The sequence below is a fragment of the Balaenoptera musculus genome, chromosome 12 (assembly GCF_009873245.2).
Source record: "Balaenoptera musculus isolate JJ_BM4_2016_0621 chromosome 12, mBalMus1.pri.v3, whole genome shotgun sequence".
Classification (NCBI taxonomy): Eukaryota; Metazoa; Chordata; class Mammalia; order Artiodactyla; family Balaenopteridae; genus Balaenoptera; species Balaenoptera musculus.
The window spans coordinates 12,040,400-12,062,356 of NC_045796.1; the positions used below are offsets into that span (position 1 = coordinate 12,040,400).

Genomic DNA, 21,957 nt, shown 5'->3' on the forward strand with positions numbered 1-21,957 from the left:
GTTGACTAGAATCAGATACAAGTTATTTTATACCCCTGCTAGTGATGGGTTGTGTGATCTCGGATAAGTTCCTTATGTCCTCCTCTGTGGAATTAAAAGAACAATAATCCGGGCTTCCCTGGTGGCGCAGTGGTTGAGAATCTGCCTGCTAATGCAGGGGACACGGGTTCGAGCCCTGGTCTGGGAAGATCCCACATGCCACGGAACAACTAAGCCCGTGAGCCACAACTACTGAGCCTGCGCGTCTGGAGCCTGTGCTCCACAACAAGAGAGGCCACGACAGTGAGAGACCCACGCACCGCGATGAAGAGTGGCCCCCGCTCGCCACAACTAGAGAAAGCCCTCGCACAGAAACGAAGACCCAACACAGCCAAAAATAAATAAATTAATAAATTAATTTAAAAAAAAAAAAGAACAATAATCCAATCTATCCATCCTTATAAGATGCGCAGACCATTTGTCAGGAGTGGACCTCTAGGAAACCGACAGACTTCAAGGTCATTCACTGCTGCTCTTGCAAAGAGAATCAGATCCAAGTTTAACACGCCCAGCAGGTTCCGCTCATCAAGCCCCGCCCACTGGCGCTCCTCCTCACCTCTCACCGCACCCCTTTGCTTTTCCCTAGCTCCTGGTGGTCACTGAGCAGTCTGTGCCTTTGCTCTTCCTATTCCCTTTGTCCAAAATGCTTGTCCTCTCCTTCTTCATTGGGTAAGTTGTTGCTGTACCCAGGACCCGTTGCCTGGCCAGCTTTCCCCTGAGCCTCCAGGTCTGGGCTGTTGGCCCTCCTCACCTGCGGGTCCAGCCACACCTCCTGCCATATAGTACTATTTCTCAGACTCTGATCACCTTAAAATTTGCGACTGTGCCTTATGCCCCTTGGCTTTCCTGGTCCCGGTGCGTAATAGGTCCTGAACAAATTCGGTCAAACCTGAGGATGGGTAGAGAAGTCAGCTAGCAGGCAAAAGAGATCAAGAGAATTACTGGAAAAAGAGACAAGATGTGAGAGTTGCGGGAGTCGCCAGGGAACCGGGAGCAGTTTGGGGTGGACCAAAGACAGAGTGGGCAGTGAAGAGATTCAGAATGACGCCAGTCATCCAAGATCATCAGTTCGCCTTCTGCTATGACGAGACAAAGCAGGAAGCTCTTTCTCCTCACCCTTTCCCTCACAGATCCCTGGAGAGAATCAAGTATTCTCTCTGGCCCTCTTCTGCTTGAGTCCCCACTGTTTGCCGGGCTCCCAAACATCTCCCGGGGCTGTGCCAGCGGGGTCTGACTGCTTCTGAGAGCAGATCCTCCTCATCTCCCACCTCCATGGCAACCAGCAGCGCTGCGGTTGTTTCCATTCCAGGCAAAGGCAGGAGGGTGAGGAGATGGCTCTCTGCGTCTCCCAAACCCTGACAAAGCAATTATTACATTTCACATTAACTACAAAACGCGGCTGGCAACTGTGCTTTTAGAAAAAAAAAATGCTAAGCCCTGGTTTCATAGATATACCTTTGCTTTTCACATTTTGTCCTTCCGGTGTATTCACTTGGGAGCAGCTGAAAATGTCGCCGTGCTTATTTTATCAGCGTCGCCCATTATGCTGCTTTTCAAATAGCCGACTGGCTTAATAGAGGTGTGTAACCTTGGAAGAAGTGCATCCACATCGAGGTTTACGTGCCAGCCTCTAATTTCTCATCCATTCCCCTATAAGTTGAACTGCAGGCTTTAATTGGTCAAATCATTAAAGGACGTAATTAGAGCCTTGTGAAAGTAGGCTGGGGAGGAGGAGGGAAGAGGCGGACAATGGTATCCATAATCAAGGGCATCGCCGAAAATGCAGTGACAGGAACCCTTCTTCCTTTGGCTTCCTGCCCTCCTGCCTGCCTGCCTATGATAAGAGCTGCTGGAACCTTCTTCAACCACTAATAAATCATTTTCAGAGCCCTATAACCTCACTGGTATAAAAATCATAGTTTCGCAGCTTCTCCGTTATTAATGCAGATCTTTCTGGGCTCTCTGGTCCACAGTAGACCTTGAAGACACTTCCAATTGAATAGTAGTACTTTGAGCCCGAGCTTCCTTCAAGGGGTCTGTGAATAGTGACCAAGGCAGCTCTCTCTCTGGCAAATTCTGCAGCTTGCATCTGCCAGGTTCCGGGGTAGACAGTGACCCACGTGTAGCTCCCGATGAGTTGCCGATTCAACCTCAAGAAACACAACACAGACAGGTTGAGAGAAACGACCTCAGAATCGGGGTGCTAAGAAAAAGTGATTTGGAGGCCTCACCACAGAGAACAGTCCCAGAGGCCCAAACTCTTCAGGACTTGATCCCAAAGGAATGGCTACTAGTTCTGCTTGAGGCACGGGGAGCTCCAAGGAGGCTCTCTACCCCGTCCTGCCTAACATGATTTAATGTGATTTACAAACGAGTGGCATGCACAGGAAGCCAGAGAATATGTGTCTTCTTGCAGAAGTCAGACCACAAATTTGGAAGTTTGGGGCCAGATTCTGAAATGCAGAATCAAGAAACGCAGCCAGGATTTGTCCCAGCGTCCTTCTTTCTAAAAGCTGCTTAATTAGGAGGTGACTAACTCCAGAATGACTGTTATCACTGACAGGCAGGCAGAAAGGTAGCAAGAACTGACCACACTTCCAAGATTCTCCCTCAATTACACTCCCTTTGATCTCCTGAAAAAGAAAAAGAAGGAAAGAAAGAAGGGAAAGCAACTTTCTCAGGGCAACTGGCTCTAATTGTAGCCTTTATGGTTTTTTTGTTCACTCTTCAATAAAGTCTCCTTATGTGAACTCAGAAGTTCACACACCAATTAAATGTGCATCTGTAGTGTGTCTAAGATTGCGGCTCTCTTTTAACTGTAAAAGTACTTTGGTAAGAAAATAAAATTGTGGGAAGACCCAGTCACAGCATCTTTTCGTCTGGCATTAAGGTGGGATCTGGAAATGCATACCTTGGGCTCTTCCAAGGGCTTTGGCAGAAAGTCCCCAGAGGCACCAGGAAGAAGGAACCTGTGTAGCTGGTGACACTGGATTTGCCGTAAGACTTAAGAAACCCCTTTGAGACAGTGTTGATTTTGAAAACATATTAAAACATAAGTTTCATGTTTGCATTGCTCTCATATTGGACTACAGCTCCCTTTTAGATGACAAATACTCCCAGTTAACTTCAGATAGAGACACAGGAGCCAGACAGCTGGAAGGGAGCCTAGACGTCAAGGTTTAGTCCAATCCACACATTTTACAGATGAGAAAACAAGGACTGAAAGAAGTTAAGTAACTGAGAAGTATCCTCTTCAGTATTGTTTCTCCTACTTGCTCATATCAAATCTAGTAACATGATATGATTTTGATGACTAAGAAAGAGGAAAATAAAACCATATCACTATTTCATCACATACTTGAAGCAACCGTCACTGTAAATATAGCATGGCTATTCATATTAAAATAACTCAAATGTATAAAGGGAAGAATAGGAAATACAATGTCTGAAAAAGAACAAAATCAGTATCTCTCCTGGTATCTATCAAGTCCCAACAGTCCTGGATTTGGTAGCTGGGATACCTTTGGTTCCAAGCCAAGATCACAGTAAAATTAGGGTCTGATCTAAGAGGAAATAAAACATTTAGACAAACAAAATGGGCACAAGCAGTATCCTCTCTGAGAATTCCTGAGATAAGTAAAATAAGATATTCTACTTTTTATTTTCTACCTGTGAAAAGAAAACAAAATGGAGGTAGCTGGAGCAAAGGAACATTTAAGACATGAATTTTAAAGTACATAAAAAAACTGGAAAGAATGATTTTCAATATATTCCCTCAGGAGCTACCTCTTGCAAAGCATCTTGGGTTTTATTATACTACTTCATTAGTTTCTTCAGCTCTGTTATGGGAAACCTGGCAAGAAGAATAAATAAAGAGTTCAATATCTTTGCTCATTCAATAAATGTACTTAAATTTAGTTTATCAGTGTCAAATTCTCATGTGGAAATCAACCTAACAGAAAATAGATTGTGATCAACAACTCATTACATGGGAGAAAGATGTTGTAGAACGTAGACTATAAAAGACCTAGAATTTATCCTGTGTTCCATTTCTGACCATCACATGTGGATTATGTAATGGTAAATACATCGCTTAATTTTTTGCTTGAAGCTCAGTATCTATTTCTGTAAAATGGGAACAGCTGCTCTCTGGTGTGCTTTAGTCCACAAAGGGAGAATTGAAGAAAGCTAGGAGCAGAGGAGTGAGGGTAAAGGGATATAATGTAAAAGGAGTATTTACACCCACCTACAAAGAGGACTCCAAAGGTCATGGTCAGTCATCAGTCTTCGGAGCTATTTGACTCTAGATTAAAGACACCAAGTGAGCCATTCAAAGAGTCTAGCTAAGCCCTTAGGAGAAATTCATTTTCAGTAAACTGTAAGGGTAAAACAATTATTGATTAGTGAAAAGAAGCAGTATAACTTAAAGGTCAAAAGATGGGGCCCTGGAATCAAGCAAACAGGGTTTTATCCTACCTTTGCCATTAATGGACTACAGGTCTCTTAACTTGTTATATACTGGTCTGTAAAGTGGGAATAAGATTAATACCTGAGGATTACATGAGATCATATGCCTAAAGAATTTATAACAGTGTTTGCAGTATAGTAAGTATTCAATATATATTAGCTATGAAAAATATTACCTGTTTTTTTCAAAACTTTAAGATACTTACCAGAAAACAGCAATTAAAAATACTGGACAATGTTTATGTTCAATTTAGCAAATAGTTCCTATTTTATATACAGCATATTGCAAGAGACTGCTGCCGGGTAAGCTTTTCTAGCTCTGTGGACGCTAAGACCAAACAAGGCAGCCTCTTCGTAGATGTGGCTGCATATAGTAACAAATGGAACATAACGAGGAAAGACACTGCCCCTTGGGTGCTAACCTCACCAAACCCGTAGGGAGACAGTCAACAGCACAGACTCAGAAACACTATAATGTGCTTTGCCTTCTTAAGTGAGCTTCAACCAAAAGTATATTTGCATTGATTTCTAACTAAAAGGCTGTAGAAAAATGTGCTAAAACACGTATTAGCAAGGAAAACACTACTCCAACAATGTTGTACGCAGATTGACTCCCTGGACCTTTCTCCCTTTCTGTAATCTTATGGTCACTCTGCAAATCATTACTAAGTGCTAAGCATGTGCCAGGTGTTGAGGTTTCAAGATGAACAAGTCTTGAGGGGTCAAAGTCCATCAAGAAACGCAGGTATAAATAAATACTCAGAACCGTAATATCTGGGAAATGTCATCAAGGTATGACATCCGTGCTTGTGGAATCGAAGAATGCTTGAGAAGACAACTTTTGAATTGGGTCTTAAAGCGTGAGGACTACTTTGCAGGGCAGAATAGGGAATGGCTCTGCTCAAAGAAACTCAGGTAGCAGAGAGAAGAGGCTAAATAGAAGATGTCATTTCTAAATGTATCTGATACTGGGACCACAGGAATCAAATGCCACCGATATTCACAGAACTTTCTGCTGTTCCTTTTTCCCTCACTCCCCATACCTCAAGCCACAACTTACAGCCATGGAGGACCCCAGAATTCACCCACAACTGTAGAGATTTATAATAGTAGTAGCCTCTGCTGCTTTTCACTGTGGGTGCAGGAAAAAAAGAAAAACATATCAACTGGGAAATTATCTGTACTCTGGGTAATGAATTCTCATTTCACACTTGAATCTGATCCCAATGGCAAGTATCAACTGGCCACCCAGCAGGGCTTCCATTGGTAGGAAAAGACTCAGGATGTCTTTGTCTGGATGTTGTGACTGCTGGCTTCCCCACAGATTTCAGAAGACAGGGAAGAGTAGCATCGAGCACAGACTTCTTAGGCTGGATGATGCTGTGTTCTGAGCTTCTTCTCTTCATTTGGAATTTAGACATCACCAATTCCCAGATTTAGAAAGCTGAATTTTCTTCTTAAGAATATACAGAGAGGCTTAGTTCCATAAATACTGGCTTATTTCAGTCTACTAGGAATAACACATGCAAGTATATGTGTGTATGTGTACATGTAGGTATATATATACATGTACACTAAATTGTATAAAGTAAGAATAAAAAATATAAAGTCTGAAAGAGAACAAAAACACTGTCTCCTCTGGTATCTATAACGTGTGTCGTATGCATATATATTAGTGTGCATGATGCACAGTATTCTAAAAAAATGCTTTCTTATTTCTTGGGAAAGAAGGTGTGTGTGTGTGCGTGTGTGTGTGTGCGTGTGTGTGCGCGCGTGTATAGGATGGAATACATATATATATATATGAAATTAGCTTGTATATCATAATACCTATTCCAGGTCCAGAATGATTATATGTTTATAATTAAATTATGGTGAATTGAAATTTAATTTATGTGAATATAATTAAAATGAATGTTGTGAATCATACAATATCTTCAGAAGTATTTGATTCATTCCATTCAAGACACTGGGAAAGATGCACAGATTACTCTTCCTTAGATATTACAAAAACCAGAACAGAGAAACTTGACCAAATAGGCACTGAGTTTCTGAGTAACTACCAAGGAAGAAATCCACATGGTGCATGTCCCATGTCATCCCCGGCCCGTAGCCATCCACATCTTGGCGCATTTGTGTAACCTGGAACACTACCACTGGAGCCAGTCGCCGGAAGCAGAGGGACTTGCAGCCGCACTTTCCAAACTTGGCAACACCCCAGATGAGACCTACCTCAACCCCATCCGGACCTTCCACACAGTGAGTTCTCCTTGCATGCCACCTAGCTCCTCATCCCCCAAATTCTTCAGGAATACTGTATTTCAAAAGCTTTTAGTGAAACAAAAAGCTAGAGAGGTTTTTATGCCAAATGCTAACATCAGTTTCACCTTTTAAAAAAAGTTATTTTCTTCTGCCATCAGTGTTGCTGAGAAGTTATGAACAAGAAGAAAAACCGATGCCACTTAATTAGTTTATAGCAAAAAATAGTAAATACACCTAAACAAGAAATGCAATAACCTGTTAAAACCCTAACATTTAAATTTTTTCAAGTAGCTCATGATTAGATTTTTTTTTGCCTATGTTAGAATCATAAAGAATGTGAAGTGCCATCTAAATTCAGGCAGGAGGAATTGGATGTCTTCATTTTCAGTTTGCAAATTGTTTTCTGGATCCCTTCTCCTGTGTCATTTTTGGCACACAGGTGACTAGCTAGTTTGGCAAATCTGATGCTGGGCAAAGCAGCTAATTCCAGAATAAGACCCGCATGGCCAGTGACGTCATTAATGCTAATTAGCTGTGTGCCCATGTGGGAAACAAAAAGAATACCCAAAGTGTAGCCACAGAAATCCACCTGTAAAGATTAAGACATTTCTCTCCTTTAATCCACCCTCTACCTCTCTCTTCCTGATTGATTTAAACTTTTGCTATGTACTACCTACTATATTGGAATATGTATCCAGCATGTTAACGAAGCTCAAAAATCTGTATTGCCCAAGAAGAGCCCCAAGACAATACTCTCCAGGATGGAAATTTCTCCACTACCATCTGGGCCATCCCTTTAAGTGACCCTTTTGCCCACGCAGCCTTATTTGAAGAAGCAAAATTCAAAGTCTCTTTTTGGGGAAATTCTTCCATGTCATGTCCTCTAATTAGCTTAAGATGATTTTGAAAAGCAGGCCACTGATCAAGTAGAGCTACATTTTCTTAGCTGACAACAATTAGAAGCTACAGATGCCCTAAGCTTGTGGGAATGCAATGCCTTTGGTGCACTCATTTGAGCTGCAGGATTTGTCTGGGCATCTACTGGGGTTAACTCTTTTCCCCACTAAGGCTCCGGAAAATTCATTGCAATACACACCCGAGAATAAATCTCAACATTTTGAAGAGACTATGTAATAAATAGCACTTATTATAAATATTTTTAAAGCAATTTAACAAGATGATTAAGCTACTCCCTATATGGTTATTTCGTAATTTTAGAAGCAATATACTATCTAGGTACTAATTAAGTTCAGGAAACCCTCTAATTTGGGATATTTAGAGAAAGATGGGTATCAGTAACACAATGTGTACATTACAGAGTATTTCTAAAGAGACACAGTGGAATTGTTTAAGAGAATCATTGCAACTGAAACCAGTCTATAAATATGTCGTGACAAGCGAGAAGTGAGGATTTGCTTTAATAAGCAAAGATGAATGATTTGTAATTAGCACGTCATATGATGTAAAGGGATCTCTAAAATGCCTGAGTACACTTGAAAAAAGTCTTTAAAATGTTTTACACATACCCCTTTCAATTTTATTTCCACTCTTTGCTCTATGAAGAAAAAATAAACAACAGAGAAGTCCCTGTCCAAATTACCTTAAGATCTCAAAGCAGCCCAAATTAATGAGATTTTACTGACAAAAGATATAGTGTGAGTTCGCTGAGCTCATTGTTGTCTCAAAGATAGTAACACAATGTGTGAATACTAATGACTTGGCCAGAATATGGGAAACTCACAATAAAAACAAAATGCTCTGCGATTCACATTCTAAAAAGCTATTTAACCATCCTCTACACTCACAGGGCAGAATTCTGGCCTTTTGGCAGGGTCTATCTGATAAGGATAGCTGTATCTTTATTGATCACCTGGGATTTACAAAGCCTTATTCCAAGCCTCCTGAGGTAACATGAAAGAAATGCAAGTCATGGTCCTTCCAATTAAAAAGCGAGAGCAAGGAATAACTGCCAGGGGAACAGAGTGTGCAGCTGCTTTATTAGGAATGCCCCTGAGGGACCTCTCCAAAAAAGTGTTTATTAATGTTAAGATGCAATTAAGCATGGACATTCTCATTTTTATTTTAAAAATTAAAAACTTGAAACTCGGCTTTATTTTGCAGTATTGTATCTTAAAATGCATTTTCATATATTGTCCTTATTTCAATTCAACATAATAACCTTGACATGACAATTGATTTATAGAGGTGGGAAAAAAAATGTAGTTAATGGAATGGCATTGGGCAAAATTTGAGCAGAGTCAATTTCCACCCTCAGGTGGAGTAGAGGAAAGGGCAAGGAAGTTCCCTCTAGAAGTGTATGCGGATGCTTTTCAAGGCTAATATGCTTCTGATTAGAACATTTTGAATTGCTACCTGCTTGGACTCTCAAATATTGATCCTAAAATGGAAAAACAGGACTGAGACCCTAATGTCATGGTGCTTGTTTCTTTTAGAACACAATCACTGAGTTGCTAACGACAGTCGCGGGTATTACTGGCCTGTTGATCTCTCTGGCTTTGATCTTGATCATGACCTCTTCCACCGAGTTCATCCGGCAGGCGTCCTATGAGTTGTTCTGGTACACACACCATGTTTTTATCATCTTCTTTATCGGTCTGGCTATCCACGGGGCAGGGTGAGTTCTTATGGTGCTCAACGTGTAAGATTTTATCTCTGTGAACCTCAAAATAGTCTTAGAAAGTCTTCTGGATGGAAAAACATGACATGCAGGACTAATGGACACATAGAATGTATGAAAAAGCACATTCACTGTGCCAAACACCTTTTTAAATAATACTGAAAATAAGCAACATAGGTGGTGAAGGATTATACTTTTCCTAGCTAACTCTGTTGGAGAGTCTTGACATGTATATAAGAATTTTAATGAATGCTGAGTAACAATAGATCTCTGTTTCATTCAGAACCTATTTCCACAATCCAATTTATATGGGATTCGTTGGGATATATATTTTTGACACCCAGAGTTTACTTCTGCTTGGCCAAAATCATCCCAGTGTTGGGGAGGGGACAGTGTGTGAGATGGCCAATCTGACCTAGGCTCTGCCACTAGTCTTCAGAGTGACCATGTGCAAGGCTTTCAATTCCCTGAACCTCAGTTTCCCCGTCTGACCTCTAGGAATCCTTTTTCCTCAAACATCCAATAAAATGCTGTGCTGGCATTCAACACCGCCTGATACTCTTAATTCCTTCATCAGGAAGCTAGAGCAGCAGCACCTGAAGTATAGCACCTTCAAAGATAATGTTTTCAATTCTTTAATTATTACCAAAATGGATCTAGACCAATTAACCAATTGATGTCTGTAAACTAGGTTGTCCCATATTAATTATTTCATAAATTGATGCCCTTTTTTCTCATGTTAAATTTTCAAAGTACATTTATGTATATGCATGATCAATTTGACCTTGAAAACAGTCCTGCCCAATAGAGACGGTGCTGTTATCCCCATTTCATAAGGAGGAAACAGATGTTCAAAGGGTTAAGTGATTCGCTCAAGATCCCAGGACAAATAAATGGTAGAGTCAGACCCAAGACACTGGTCTTCAGACAACCAAACCTTTACTCGTAACAAGCCCTGAAGATTGGGTCTCTACTTTCGTGAATAAACCATTCCTCGACACTTGCAAGACCGTGCCTGGTGATGTTGCAAAGCCCTGTATGGCTTGCCGGAAGTTCTTCATCTGCTGCCCACACTCACAGGATCCCATGTCCTGCACCTTGTTCTGCCACCACGGCAGCTGCTGAGTGCAGGGGTGCCGAGTCTCAGAGGTGGGCTCTGTTTCTGCCCAGACCTGGAAGGGCAAACACACGGCCCAAGAGGCGGGATGGCCGAGCAAGTCACACACCACGCGGTGACTGTGGATCCCATGCGGGGCCCTCTGGGAGCTCTTATCAATCCGCACCTCCCAGCAAGTCAACTGCGTCCTCCAGTCTCCCTCCCACACTCGAAGCGCCGCTCATCTCAGCCCTCCACTTCTTGAAGGGGGTCCGAGCGGCTGCCACTGCCTCTGCCTAGTTAAGAGCTCCCCCATCATCTGTCAGCTTGTCTGACACACAGACACTGTAGGAGGAAGAATTGCCCCGGGGCTGTATTTTACCCTAAAGAACTGGCCATCCCTCTGCTAATCTTTAGAAACCTAGTCGGTCAGTGTTCATATTGACGCTGCTGCCTGGCTAAGGGCTTTCTAGCCTCTTTTAACTTTAAAATACCTGCAATTGACTCTTCTGAATGTGCCATCTCTCACCCTGACTTTCTGTATTTGGAGGGTGGGGTGGATGGTATGTAGTCCCCAAGCCTTCCACCCCAAAGACTGTCAGGCCTTCCTTTCTCTGTGGGTTCTTCTGCCGGTGCCAGGGTGTTAACCCCTGTAGTTCATTTGAGAGGCTCTTCATAATCCACATGTGTCTAGAAGAACTCTTCACAAAAATTACGCATGCATCGCCCTGATCCTTCCTCCCCGGCATTCACACCCTGGTCCATTGTAGAAGCACAAGAGGATTTCAATGGGCAGTGTTTCATCGGAGATATTTTTTAATATCCAAATAACATTTCATAAGATGAAATTTTTTTAGTCATTTTAACTTAGTTGGAAGGCTTATTTTGGGATAAGGGCCTCATTTAATCTTCTCAGCGTGAAGTATTCTACAGCTACTGTTTACAGCAAAAAGTAATTTGCAAATTCTGTACAAAAATGCCAAGTAGGATTATTGGAATGTGTTAAAGCCCACTAATCTTCTTATTTTGGGATGGCATAGATGAAGACATAAAAAGTTTTAAAATTTTTAAAAAGATACCTACTGCACTTGAGAAGTGTTCTGAGGTTCCTTTAGGTAAAATAAGAAATGTTGTCTAAGGGCTGAGAACGAAGGTGTTAAAATTTACAGATCCTTTTTTCTCTGGCTCCTATTTTTTATTCACCCTTCCTCTGTCTGGGCGTCATTTGCTCATGGGAGATTCACAGATAGTTTTGCTCATCTAACTCAGTGGGATGTTATCAAGTTTGGATGACTTCCATAAAACAGACTGGGACAAAGGCCAGGATGGCAGTTCTCCAGGCTGTTTCCAAGGGCATTGCCGTGCCCTCCTCCCAGGCCCTACGATGCAAAAGGAGACGTGTTACTCCACAGGCTACCCAGGACCTGAGCTGTGTCATGCTAAATTTTCTCTGTGAGGGTCATGTTCGTCAAAAGTTAATCCATGTATTTTACTCATAAACTGCTAGGAATTGAGCAACACCTGGATTTCATGACCTCAGCATCACATGCTTCACAGCCTGTGCACCAGTGGGTAAAGGGAGGAATTTGTACCTAAGCAAATTGTCCAGGGTCAGTGGGTACTGCATCTGTGGCAAATATAATATAGCAGGATCAGGACTTCCCTGGCAGTCCAGTGGTTAAGACTCCATGCTTCCACTATAGGGGGCATGGGTTCGATCCCTGGTCACGGAACTAAGATCCCACATGCTGCATGGCACGGCCAAAAAATGAAAAAAATTTAATAATAATATAGCAGGATCACAGGACTCTTGATCCAATGCTCCATTCACGGAGGCCAGCTTCCTTTTTCACTCTCCAATTCAACAATATCGTCTTGAAGGCACATTTCACACTGACCTATTTTTACCCTGTCAAATACTAAGCCTGTTATCGGTTACTGGGGGGAAAAATACCATTATTCAGGGCACTTCTTTTGACTTCTTCACTTGATAACTTCTAGGTGCTCAGAAACAAACCAGGAAGGGCAGAAGTTCAATAAATTTGCAAAAGACCCAAATAGTACAAAGTTAGCCAATTAGCCCAAATCAGCAATCAGGACAAGATGTAACCTAATTAAATTCAACAGTCTACAAAAGGATGTGTTCCAACAATTTTCCTTCATTATGAATTCTCTAATACAGACACTTTCAATTTAACACAAGATAGCACCGAGGGGCACTTCTTTTCTGGTATCTTCAAAGTTACTCGAAGCTTCTTAAATTCCTGTTTTTAAAGATGCTCAGGGAAATACACCCCAGCCCAGATTTCAAGACAGTGGAAATGTTATTGCAGAGTCCGTCGTAGACTATGTATCTGTGGCATCACAAGACTGCACAAAATCAATTTCAAATTTGGCGGTTTTGTTTTGTTTTGTTTTTAATGGCAAGTCGGATTGTTCGAGGGCAAACCGCTGAGAGTCTTCTGCTACACAACGTCACCTTCTGCAGAGACCACCTCGCTGAGTGGCAGACAGCTGCCCGGTGCCCCGTGCCTCAATTTTCTGGCAAGGAACCTTCGGTAAGAATGAGCCCAGGAGCTTTTAAAAATAGCTGTCGCCACAGTTAAAATAGCTAGAGCTTTTATATGCTTGAAAAAAGAACAGCCCGTGTCACCATGAGACAAAGCCAACTCTTTATTAAGTGTGCTAATGGAGAACTCGAGTTAGGGATCATTTTACGAGAGGTTGCCTGCCAAAAGCACTTTGTTCATTTTGAAATGTGTTCTTGCACTTACATTTAAATATGGATGGCTGAGAGGGTGGGAATTCAGAGCCCCGCAAGCACAGTCCTGTCTCCAGAGGAGTCAGAAAGCTGTTTGGCTCACCTCCCTCTGCACTCAGCTCCCTACCCCCTGAGCAACTGCCCTCTCCATTCTGAGAATTAATAGCATCCCTTCCCAAATGAACATTAGGCGACGACCAAATGAGAATCATGCCCTCTTTATAAGCTTGCCTTCTTTCTTTCCACAACTTTCAAGATGGAAAAAATTGAGTTTACGTGCATTTACTTCCTGTTCTAATTAAACTTTTACTACTGAAATAATGAGAATATTAGCCCCAAATAGACTTAATTAGAGTAGATGATAATGTCCACAAGATCTCAAAAGTAAGATTTCCAGGGTATGCTGTAAGCATGACACTTGGTGGCGTAGATAAATAGAAATAGTAATTCTCTTTGGTACCCTCACAGGTCTTATAGAACAATGCAAACCTTGGGGCAGCTGGGTAATGCATGAAGGAAAGGAAATGAAGCCAGCAGATTAAAACAAGGAGGAAACAAGTACCAAAAAATATGTATCATTAAACAATGGGAAGATAGTTTTCAGTATATAAATGGTGAGGATTCGGGAAATTCTGTCATCAGCATATGAAGAATATAATGATTGACTTTTTCGAAAATCCTTAACTCTATTAAATTAAGCGCTGGATTTTAAGAGTGGAAACAGCTAGGAAGAATGTTTAAAACCGAGGGAAGTAGAATAGATGTGTCCATTAGACTGTGGTTCTTTTAATGGCCGGTATAGATTGTCTCTGCCTTAAACCCAACCATCGGGAGCCACTACCCAGCCTGCATATTAATGAGGAACGTGAATGCCTCTCTAAAATGTTCAGCTACAGTGTCTCCATAAAAAAATCAATACTCTCCCACACCTCATGAATACAGACTAGAGCCTGCTCCCAGCCGTGTATGCTGACATTCACTATCATGAAAAGGGGGGAACGTACCCACCTCTCTGTTCACTCTCCCCTGCTATACTTCCTTGCACACCCAAACTCATGTTGTCACTCTTTCCCATTATTTTTAATGGATCCTGATTCAAAGCGTGTGTGGGCTCTGCAATTACCGCTTGGCTGAGCTGTACGGTGTTCTCTCTGATGTCTTAGAGACACTGAATCCAAAAGGCATCCCAAGGACAAGTGCCCTCGCTTCACTGCACCACACCTACCCCGTCTTTGCAGGAATCCATCTCTTCCTCTTTGCCTCTCTTAACTCGGTGCATTTTCGTGGTGCTTTTCTCAATAGAGTATTTATCAGTTCACCTTTAGGGGTGTACGACTCCCATGGTAGAGCTAAGGATGCTTTGTACATCACCTCATGTAAACTGAACTGATCGAAGGAAACAGTTATACTTTGCAATCCCCTTTTCCCCCACTTGACTCACTCCCCCTTTCTACCCAAACTCACAGACACATGCAAGACTCCAGACTCAATAGAATTCCTCATGCAATCCATCTCAAAAGATGCCTGGTCTTCCTTAGCCAAAGAAGCACCTTATTTCATTTAACTGCAACATTAACAAATAATAATAGTAATAAGACTGGCACTTTTTAAATTACTAGGGAACGATGTCAATGGTATAGGAAAAAGCTTTAACTGAGGTAGAGTCAATTCAGCAAACTTTTGCCAAGTGGTTATTATATTCTTGGCATCGCAGTAGACGCAGGATTCAGGGATGTGGTTTCTGCTCCTGGAAATCTTATTGTCTAGAAAAAGAGGCCATTCATAAGCACATACATAAAATAAAATCAAAGCCAGCATGTTCTTATTTCTGGTAGGAATGAAAAACCAGGAGTGAAAGTGGAGGAAAGAAGTTTCATTACTGCAGCTTTTAAATCAACATGGTTTTATTTCTATCATAAAATACTCACTGTACCATGACTTTTTGAGTATTTTTAGAGAAGAAAAAATAAAGCTAAAAATCCACAGGTCTTTTAACATTGAAGAAACTTAGATACTAAATAGACCTGGCCCTTTATTTAATAGATGGAGAAATCGAGGTCCAAGGAGTTTTTATTTCTTACCTATGGTCACAAAGGGCATTCCTAGCAAAATCACATCAAGGAGCCAGAGCTCCTAACTCTGTGGCCATGAACTTTCACCTCTCTACTCTTCGACATTCATTCTGAATCTCTGGCCTCCTTCCACTCCTCATTTTGTCAGCTCTCTGCTGCTATCTACAACTCTATGCCCCGGACATGGTGTTTATCTCTGTGAGTAGAACTAAAACATTTAAGAGCTTGGAGGGAGCCCAAATAATAATTTCCTTCAATTCTCCCATTTTATAAAACAGAAAATTTGAACATAAAAAAACCCAAGATTTTCCTAAAGGCATAGGGTGAGGGATGGTTACCCCAAGACCAGAAGCCAGGTCTTCTGGGACCCAGTCCAAGTTCTACCTTGCCCCTCCCGCTCTGGGCCGTGTCTCCTTGCTCTTGCCTATCCTGGTCATCACTGCTGGGATATATATCTTTGAGTATTCATCTCTGGCCATCCTCTCCCTCCATCCCTACACTCCAGGGGCCCCAGGAGTATCACAGTGTAACTAAACTGGGCTTTCTCCTCCTGGAGCAATTTATATACTAGATAGAGATAGAGCCAAGGATTAATAGCTTACATTCTCCTTCCTGACTAACCGTACAAAGAAAAATAATCCATTCCATTTTATCAACATGGAAAAAGCAGAGACCATGACTGACTTGACACCAACAAAATGAAGTGTATGATGTCGCAAACTTTCTAAAATGGGTGTGGAAGATTACTTGTAAAAATACATAGAAACTATGAGAGTGGTTTTGCAAATCTGTCTCTAAGCTCATATAGAAAGAATTGCATCCTTGTTATCATTTCTGTAAATATCCAAGCCAACTCTCCAAATATTTCTTGGTTCATTCGAGCATAAGAGACCTAAGGATTCACTGCTTTGGTCCAACCCCATCCTTCATGTCTACCCCTTCCTGCCTTATCCCTTCCTCTGATCATCCTCACCTCACCCACAGCATAGGTGGACAGAAGGTTTTATTCTCTCTGCTATTCTGAACACGTTGCTGAACCCCACTGAGGCAGAAAAGAATAAGTGGGTCAAATTGCTTTGTGTTGCCTACATAAATCGAGCCTTTATCAGGCAAACAAGAGGCTCCCAGGGAAAAAGCACAGAAGGTTGATGTAGGTGAGAAAAAGACCTAGAAATAAACAAAAGAGGTTTAGAAGAAACAGGAAAGATAACAAAAGCAAAAATGATGCTGAAGGGCTTGTGACCTGTCAACAGAAAAGACGGAGAAGGATAATAGATAGGGGAGTAATGAACAAGGAAGGTGATGAGTCAGTCGGTGAGGTTTCAGTGAATACCTGAGTTCAAGAGAAGGGGACACCCTTTCTGTTCCTGAGTTAGGATTCTAAGAGTGAGGTCGGTGGATCTAGAATTCCAAGGAGGGAATTCGGGGAAGTTAGGAGGAGGCTTGGGTTCAAGTCCTGGCTCTCTGTGACCTCCTTCTGTGTCCCTAGGCAACTCATACTCATTCCCAGAACGTTATGTTATTTCTTCTTTAAAAGAAGAACTAGACTAGATTTCTAAGAACCCTTATCATCCTAAAATTCAATGAATTCATGAATCTCTAATAGTTTGTAAAGTACGTACCCTTCCTAATGTCAGCATTGGACAGAAGGAAGCATGATTACATGGGAAGAGCACAGGCTGGGTGGTCAAGGCCAGTTCATGTCTTCACTGTGCACCTTGTTTATCACCTTTGTGACCCTGGACAATTTGTTTCATCTTGCTGAGCCTTAGTTTCCTTTTCTGCCAAATAAAGAGAATATCATATTCCTCAGAAGGTTGTTTGATATCAAACCTAGTATAAATCTTCAAAATTTTTAAGTTCCCATTCCTTCCCTTTTAGGGGAAGCACACACCTAATGCTGTTACCCAACCCATGGTACGAGAGTAGCCTGCTGGTAAACTGATCCTCAGTAAGGCAGATTATACTCATAAAAGGTTAACACAGAATGGAAAAGTTCCCTGTCAGAATTCTCCAGACAAGTGTTGAGGCTTTTGCTCTGATTCTGTAAACCTAGATTTAAAGTGTTGAGGAACTGGGGACTTCCCTGGTGTTCCAGTGGTTAAGACTTCGCTTTCCAATGCAGGGGGTGTGGGTTAGATCCCTGGTCGGGGAGCTGTGATCCCACATGCCTCGTGGCCAAAACAAACACCAAAACATAAAACAGAAGCAATATTGTAACAAATTCAATAAAAAAAGACAAAAAAAAAATGAAGTGCTGAGAAACTAAGTTTGTTTTATTCCATATAACATTGGCTGCACGCACGTGTGTGAGTGTGTATCAGGGTGGGTGTGTGAGTTGCTCTAGGCAGATCCCCCAAGTTGTGATGCATTGTTGACCCCAAAAATTACTATTCGAAACATTTTTTATTGAATTTTCATGTCCTATTAACTCAGTAATGTGGTTTGTAAGCCTTTGACTTTGGCTGAGTTTGGGAGCATTTATGACCCTATCATATATAAGATAAACATCAATCTGCTCTCTATTTCTTTGCAAACGCAATTATTTCTAATTACATAAAAGCATCATTGATCAAATAAGCATAAAAACCAATACAGAAGAGTGTAGTCTCTTAAATAAGCTTGTAGACTTCAAGGAATACTTGAATGTTATAGTATTTAATACAAGGAGATATCTTGGTTGTTGATAACTGGCCCAAACTTAAAGGAAAATGTCTGAACTCCATCGTGTTACGTATTGATTGGTTCAAATTGAAGATATTTGGATTCTATTTTCATTTCCTTTTCCTCTCTCTCTGCTGCTCTCTGCAGGCTTGGAAATGGGTTTTAGGCCCTGTGGTCTTGTATGCGTGTGAAAGAATAATTAGGTTCTGGCGATTTCAACAAGAAGTTGTCATTACCAAGGTACGCATGTAGGTTTACGTCTGAATAAAAACCTGAGTGTAGATGAAAATTTTTTATTAGCCCAACTTTTTAATTTGCCATTTTTATTGCAGAACCATCTGTAATTTAGAGGCTCATCTTCTGTTCTAATAATTTCTTGTGTCCTGTGCATCTTTTAGTGAGGCTAATTTTACTGAAGACAGGGGTCAGGGCTCTGACTGGTACACAGAATTCTGATAAAGGTTATGGTACAGCCCTGGAATCATCTGTATTTCTCTTTATTTCGGTGTCTCTCTAGGAGGAAAACGCAGGAGGGCTGAGTATGCTTTACATGGATCATAGTGACTTAGAGTATAATCACTTCCTCCACAGCATAAAAATACGAATGTTGCAAACACACAAATAACGTACATACATTTTCAAATACACACACTCTCACTTGGAACCACTAAACGGAAGATGCGGGAACAGTCACCCTCAGGTTCAAAGGGAGAAAGGCCACTGGGGGGTTCAAAATGGAGAGGGAGTGCCCTGCCCGAGGGAATGAAGGCATGGTGGTAATATTTTCCAATCTTGCCATCCCTCCTCACAGCTCTCCAACTTTTACCTCGTGCTGGAGGAAGACCTCAGCAGATAGATCAAGAATACATGCCTAGGAGGACTTCCCTGACTGTCCAGTGGTTAAGACTCCGTGCTTCTACGGCAGGGGTTCAATCCCTGGTTGGGGAGCCAAGATCCGGCATGCTGCGCAGTGCGGCCAAAAAATTTTTTTAAAAAAGAATAAATGCCAAGGAGACTGAAAGCTTACCCCAAACTCTCCCCCTAGTTGTTTCAATCTCTTAAAAGAAATTCTCTGCTAACCAAACCCATGCAGCTTTGCTAACACAATATTAACAGAATACTCTGTCTCTTTAACTGTCTTCATGAAAGCAGATGCACAGAAATTGCTTCATATTTCTGTTTTAAACTGCTTCTCTGTTGCTGTTTTTAAGTTAAGCACCAAAGGATATCAAGCTGTATCAAGAGCCAGACAGTAAAACTTCTGGAAAGCTACTCGAGCTGTTACTAGGGAGACCATTTAACAGCAGAATCAGAACGAGTATCAGTAGGGAGAGGAGAAACTAATGATTAAAATGCTGTGAAATTCTCTTCTGAATGGAAAAATACTGTCACAGTATCTAGACACTAGATTCTGCCCCCTTATACCTCCTGCCACAAAAGAAGACATGGGAGCCTGGAAACAAGAGGGAAGTCTAAGAAGGGAAATTAGTTCATTGTCTCTGATAAGTAGCAAGTTATAGAGCTCTTTAAAAAGCAATAGCCTTTGCATCACGCTTTCTTACATCTAAAACTCAGAGCCTAGGTAGGAGATTGGACGAGACTTGACTAAAACCACACCAAATGAATAAAACATTTCAGAGTATGAAGGCTGTTTTTTACTCAGAATGAAGAAATACGAGGGTTAGTTCACAAAAGCAGGAAAAGATGCACATCACTGAAAATAGTAACAAACTGGACCTATATTTTAAAACACGAAGTTAATTCTATGGCTATTTTGATAACTAAGCATAATTAAGTGCTATGGATGATATGCTAGTTTATATTCTCTTGGGCCTGAAATTAACTGTGCTATCGAATCGTGGCCACTTGGGACAAACAGTCATGTGCTGGACACCACTTTGCCCCTGGATGCAGCTACCAAATTTCCTACCTAGCACGCTGAAGGACGTCAATGTCATTCTTGCTGGAGTTGCCATCACTTTCATGTCCGGGTTGGAATGATTCTTGGAAACTCATAATGAATGGTCTATGTCAATTATACCTCAGAAAAGTTGACATAAAAAATTTAAAACCTTTGATGGAATGAAGGCCATTGTCTTATTATTTAACCTGAGTGAAAGAACCAACAACTCTCTTGCTGTGATTTAGGTGGTAAGCCATCCATCTGGAGTGCTAGAACTTCACATGAAAAAGCGTGACTTTAAAATGGCACCAGGGCAGTACGTCTTGATCCAGTGCCCATCCATTTCCTCGCTGGAGTGGCACCCCTTCACCCTCACCTCCGCTCCCCAGGAGGACTTCTTCAGTGTGCACATCCGGGCAGCAGGAGACTGGACAGAAGCTTTATGCAAGGCCTTTGGGGCAGAGGGACCGGCCCTGAAGGAGCCCTGGAGCCTGCCAAGGTGGGAGCCCATTTCTTTTTTATGTGTAAGTTAGAATATTATAAAAAAGAATATTATAAAAAATAAGGTCCTTTTAGTGCATCAACATTCTGCAGTATCTTATTCTGTATGGTAAATTTGAATCCATTTATAAAATTTGAGAATCTCTATGAAAAACATATAACTCAGTAGATTTCCATTAGGAGCAAGTACATTTCTTTAAAAAACAAATGTTCAACGAAGACAGGTGATGATCCAGGGAGAGGAAACATTTTGCTTTCCCAGGTCCAAAACATCACTTTGGCGAATTATAAGCAGCTTGTGATGAGTAAGGTAGCCCGGTGAACTTTTTGCTGTCACCGTCCGAGGTTTTTCAATCATATTTGTAAAATTTGGTCTTCGTAAAAAGGATGCTTTACAGTCCAAATTACTCTGGCAGCCTCCATGCACTGGAGAAAGAGCTAAACAATTAGACTAAAGCTCAGAAAATGACAAAGTAATCTGAGAATCAAGAAAGTTAGTGCTGGTGTGCATTGTCAGTCCCACATGTGTGATTGCAAAAAGCATTAATTAACCTCCACTGTGTGCCAGAAATACAAAGATGGCAAAACATTGCCTCCATTCTCTAGGACTTCTGAGACCAACACTGGTGTGCAAACAAATGATTTAACTTTGCTACAAGGAAGATGGGTAGACCTGAGAAAGTGGAAGAGCACTGATACCATCTGTAGTTTCCTAGAGTTGTCGTAACAAAGTACCATGAACCAAGGGGCTTAAAGCAACAGAAATGTATTCTCTCACAGTTCTGGAGACTGCAGGTCTGAAATCTAGGTGTCAGCAGGGCCGTGCTCCCTCTGAAAGCTGTGGGGAGGAATTCTTCCTTAGCTCCTCCCAGCTCCTGGTGGTTTGCCAGCCATCCTTGGCGTTCCGAGGCTGCGGCTGTGACAGTCCAATCTCTGCGTCTGTCATTACATGTTGTTCTCCCCTCTTGTGTCTGTGTCTCTGTGTTTCTGTGATCCCTTCTTGCAAAGACACCAGTCATACTGGATTAAGGGCCCATCTTCCTGAATGACCTCATCTTAACCTGATTACTTCTGCAACAATCCTATTTCCAAATAAGGTCACATCCTAAGATAGAATTTCAACATATCAACTGGGCTAAACAATTGAATCCAAAACAACATCCTATTCAGAAAAACCTGGACATGTGACAGAAGTCCCAGTGTCCTTGGCTCCTTTTAGTAAACAATGGCTTAGAATCGATTCCCACTCTTGCTGCAGGATTACCCAATAAGCACTCAAAGCCCATGTTTCGGGACCCAGAAAAACAGGGACACACACAAAAAAATGTTGAGAAAAACTTTGTGAAGGAATTTGGTATTTCAAAAGAAGCATCAAGACATCCCCTCTTCTGCCATCCTTGGAGAGTATCAGGAACTGCCAAGCAGTGGCCACGGCTACAAGACTTCGGGTGGTGAACCCAGTAAGAACACACTTAGAATGGAACTTCCTAAGGGCAAGAGGTTGTCCTCCTCTATACGTCCCATGCCTAGAACAGTGTTTGACACGTAGTGGAT

At 41.6% G+C, this 21,957-nt stretch overlaps 1 protein-coding gene across 1 annotated transcript in view; it reads left to right on the forward strand.

The window, feature by feature from the left end:
• NOX3 (NADPH oxidase 3) overlaps positions 1 to 21,957 on the forward strand; it is a 57,884-nt gene that overhangs the window by 3,792 nt on the left and 32,135 nt on the right. Inside the window, exons 5-9 of the mRNA XM_036871936.1 lie at positions 6,620 to 6,765; positions 9,222 to 9,403; positions 12,931 to 13,060; positions 18,147 to 18,239; positions 20,148 to 20,401. Of these exons, the coding sequence (XP_036727831.1) occupies positions 6,620 to 6,765; positions 9,222 to 9,403; positions 12,931 to 13,060; positions 18,147 to 18,239; positions 20,148 to 20,401 (805 nt within the window). The remainder of the gene's footprint in view (positions 1 to 6,619; positions 6,766 to 9,221; positions 9,404 to 12,930; positions 13,061 to 18,146; positions 18,240 to 20,147; positions 20,402 to 21,957) is intronic.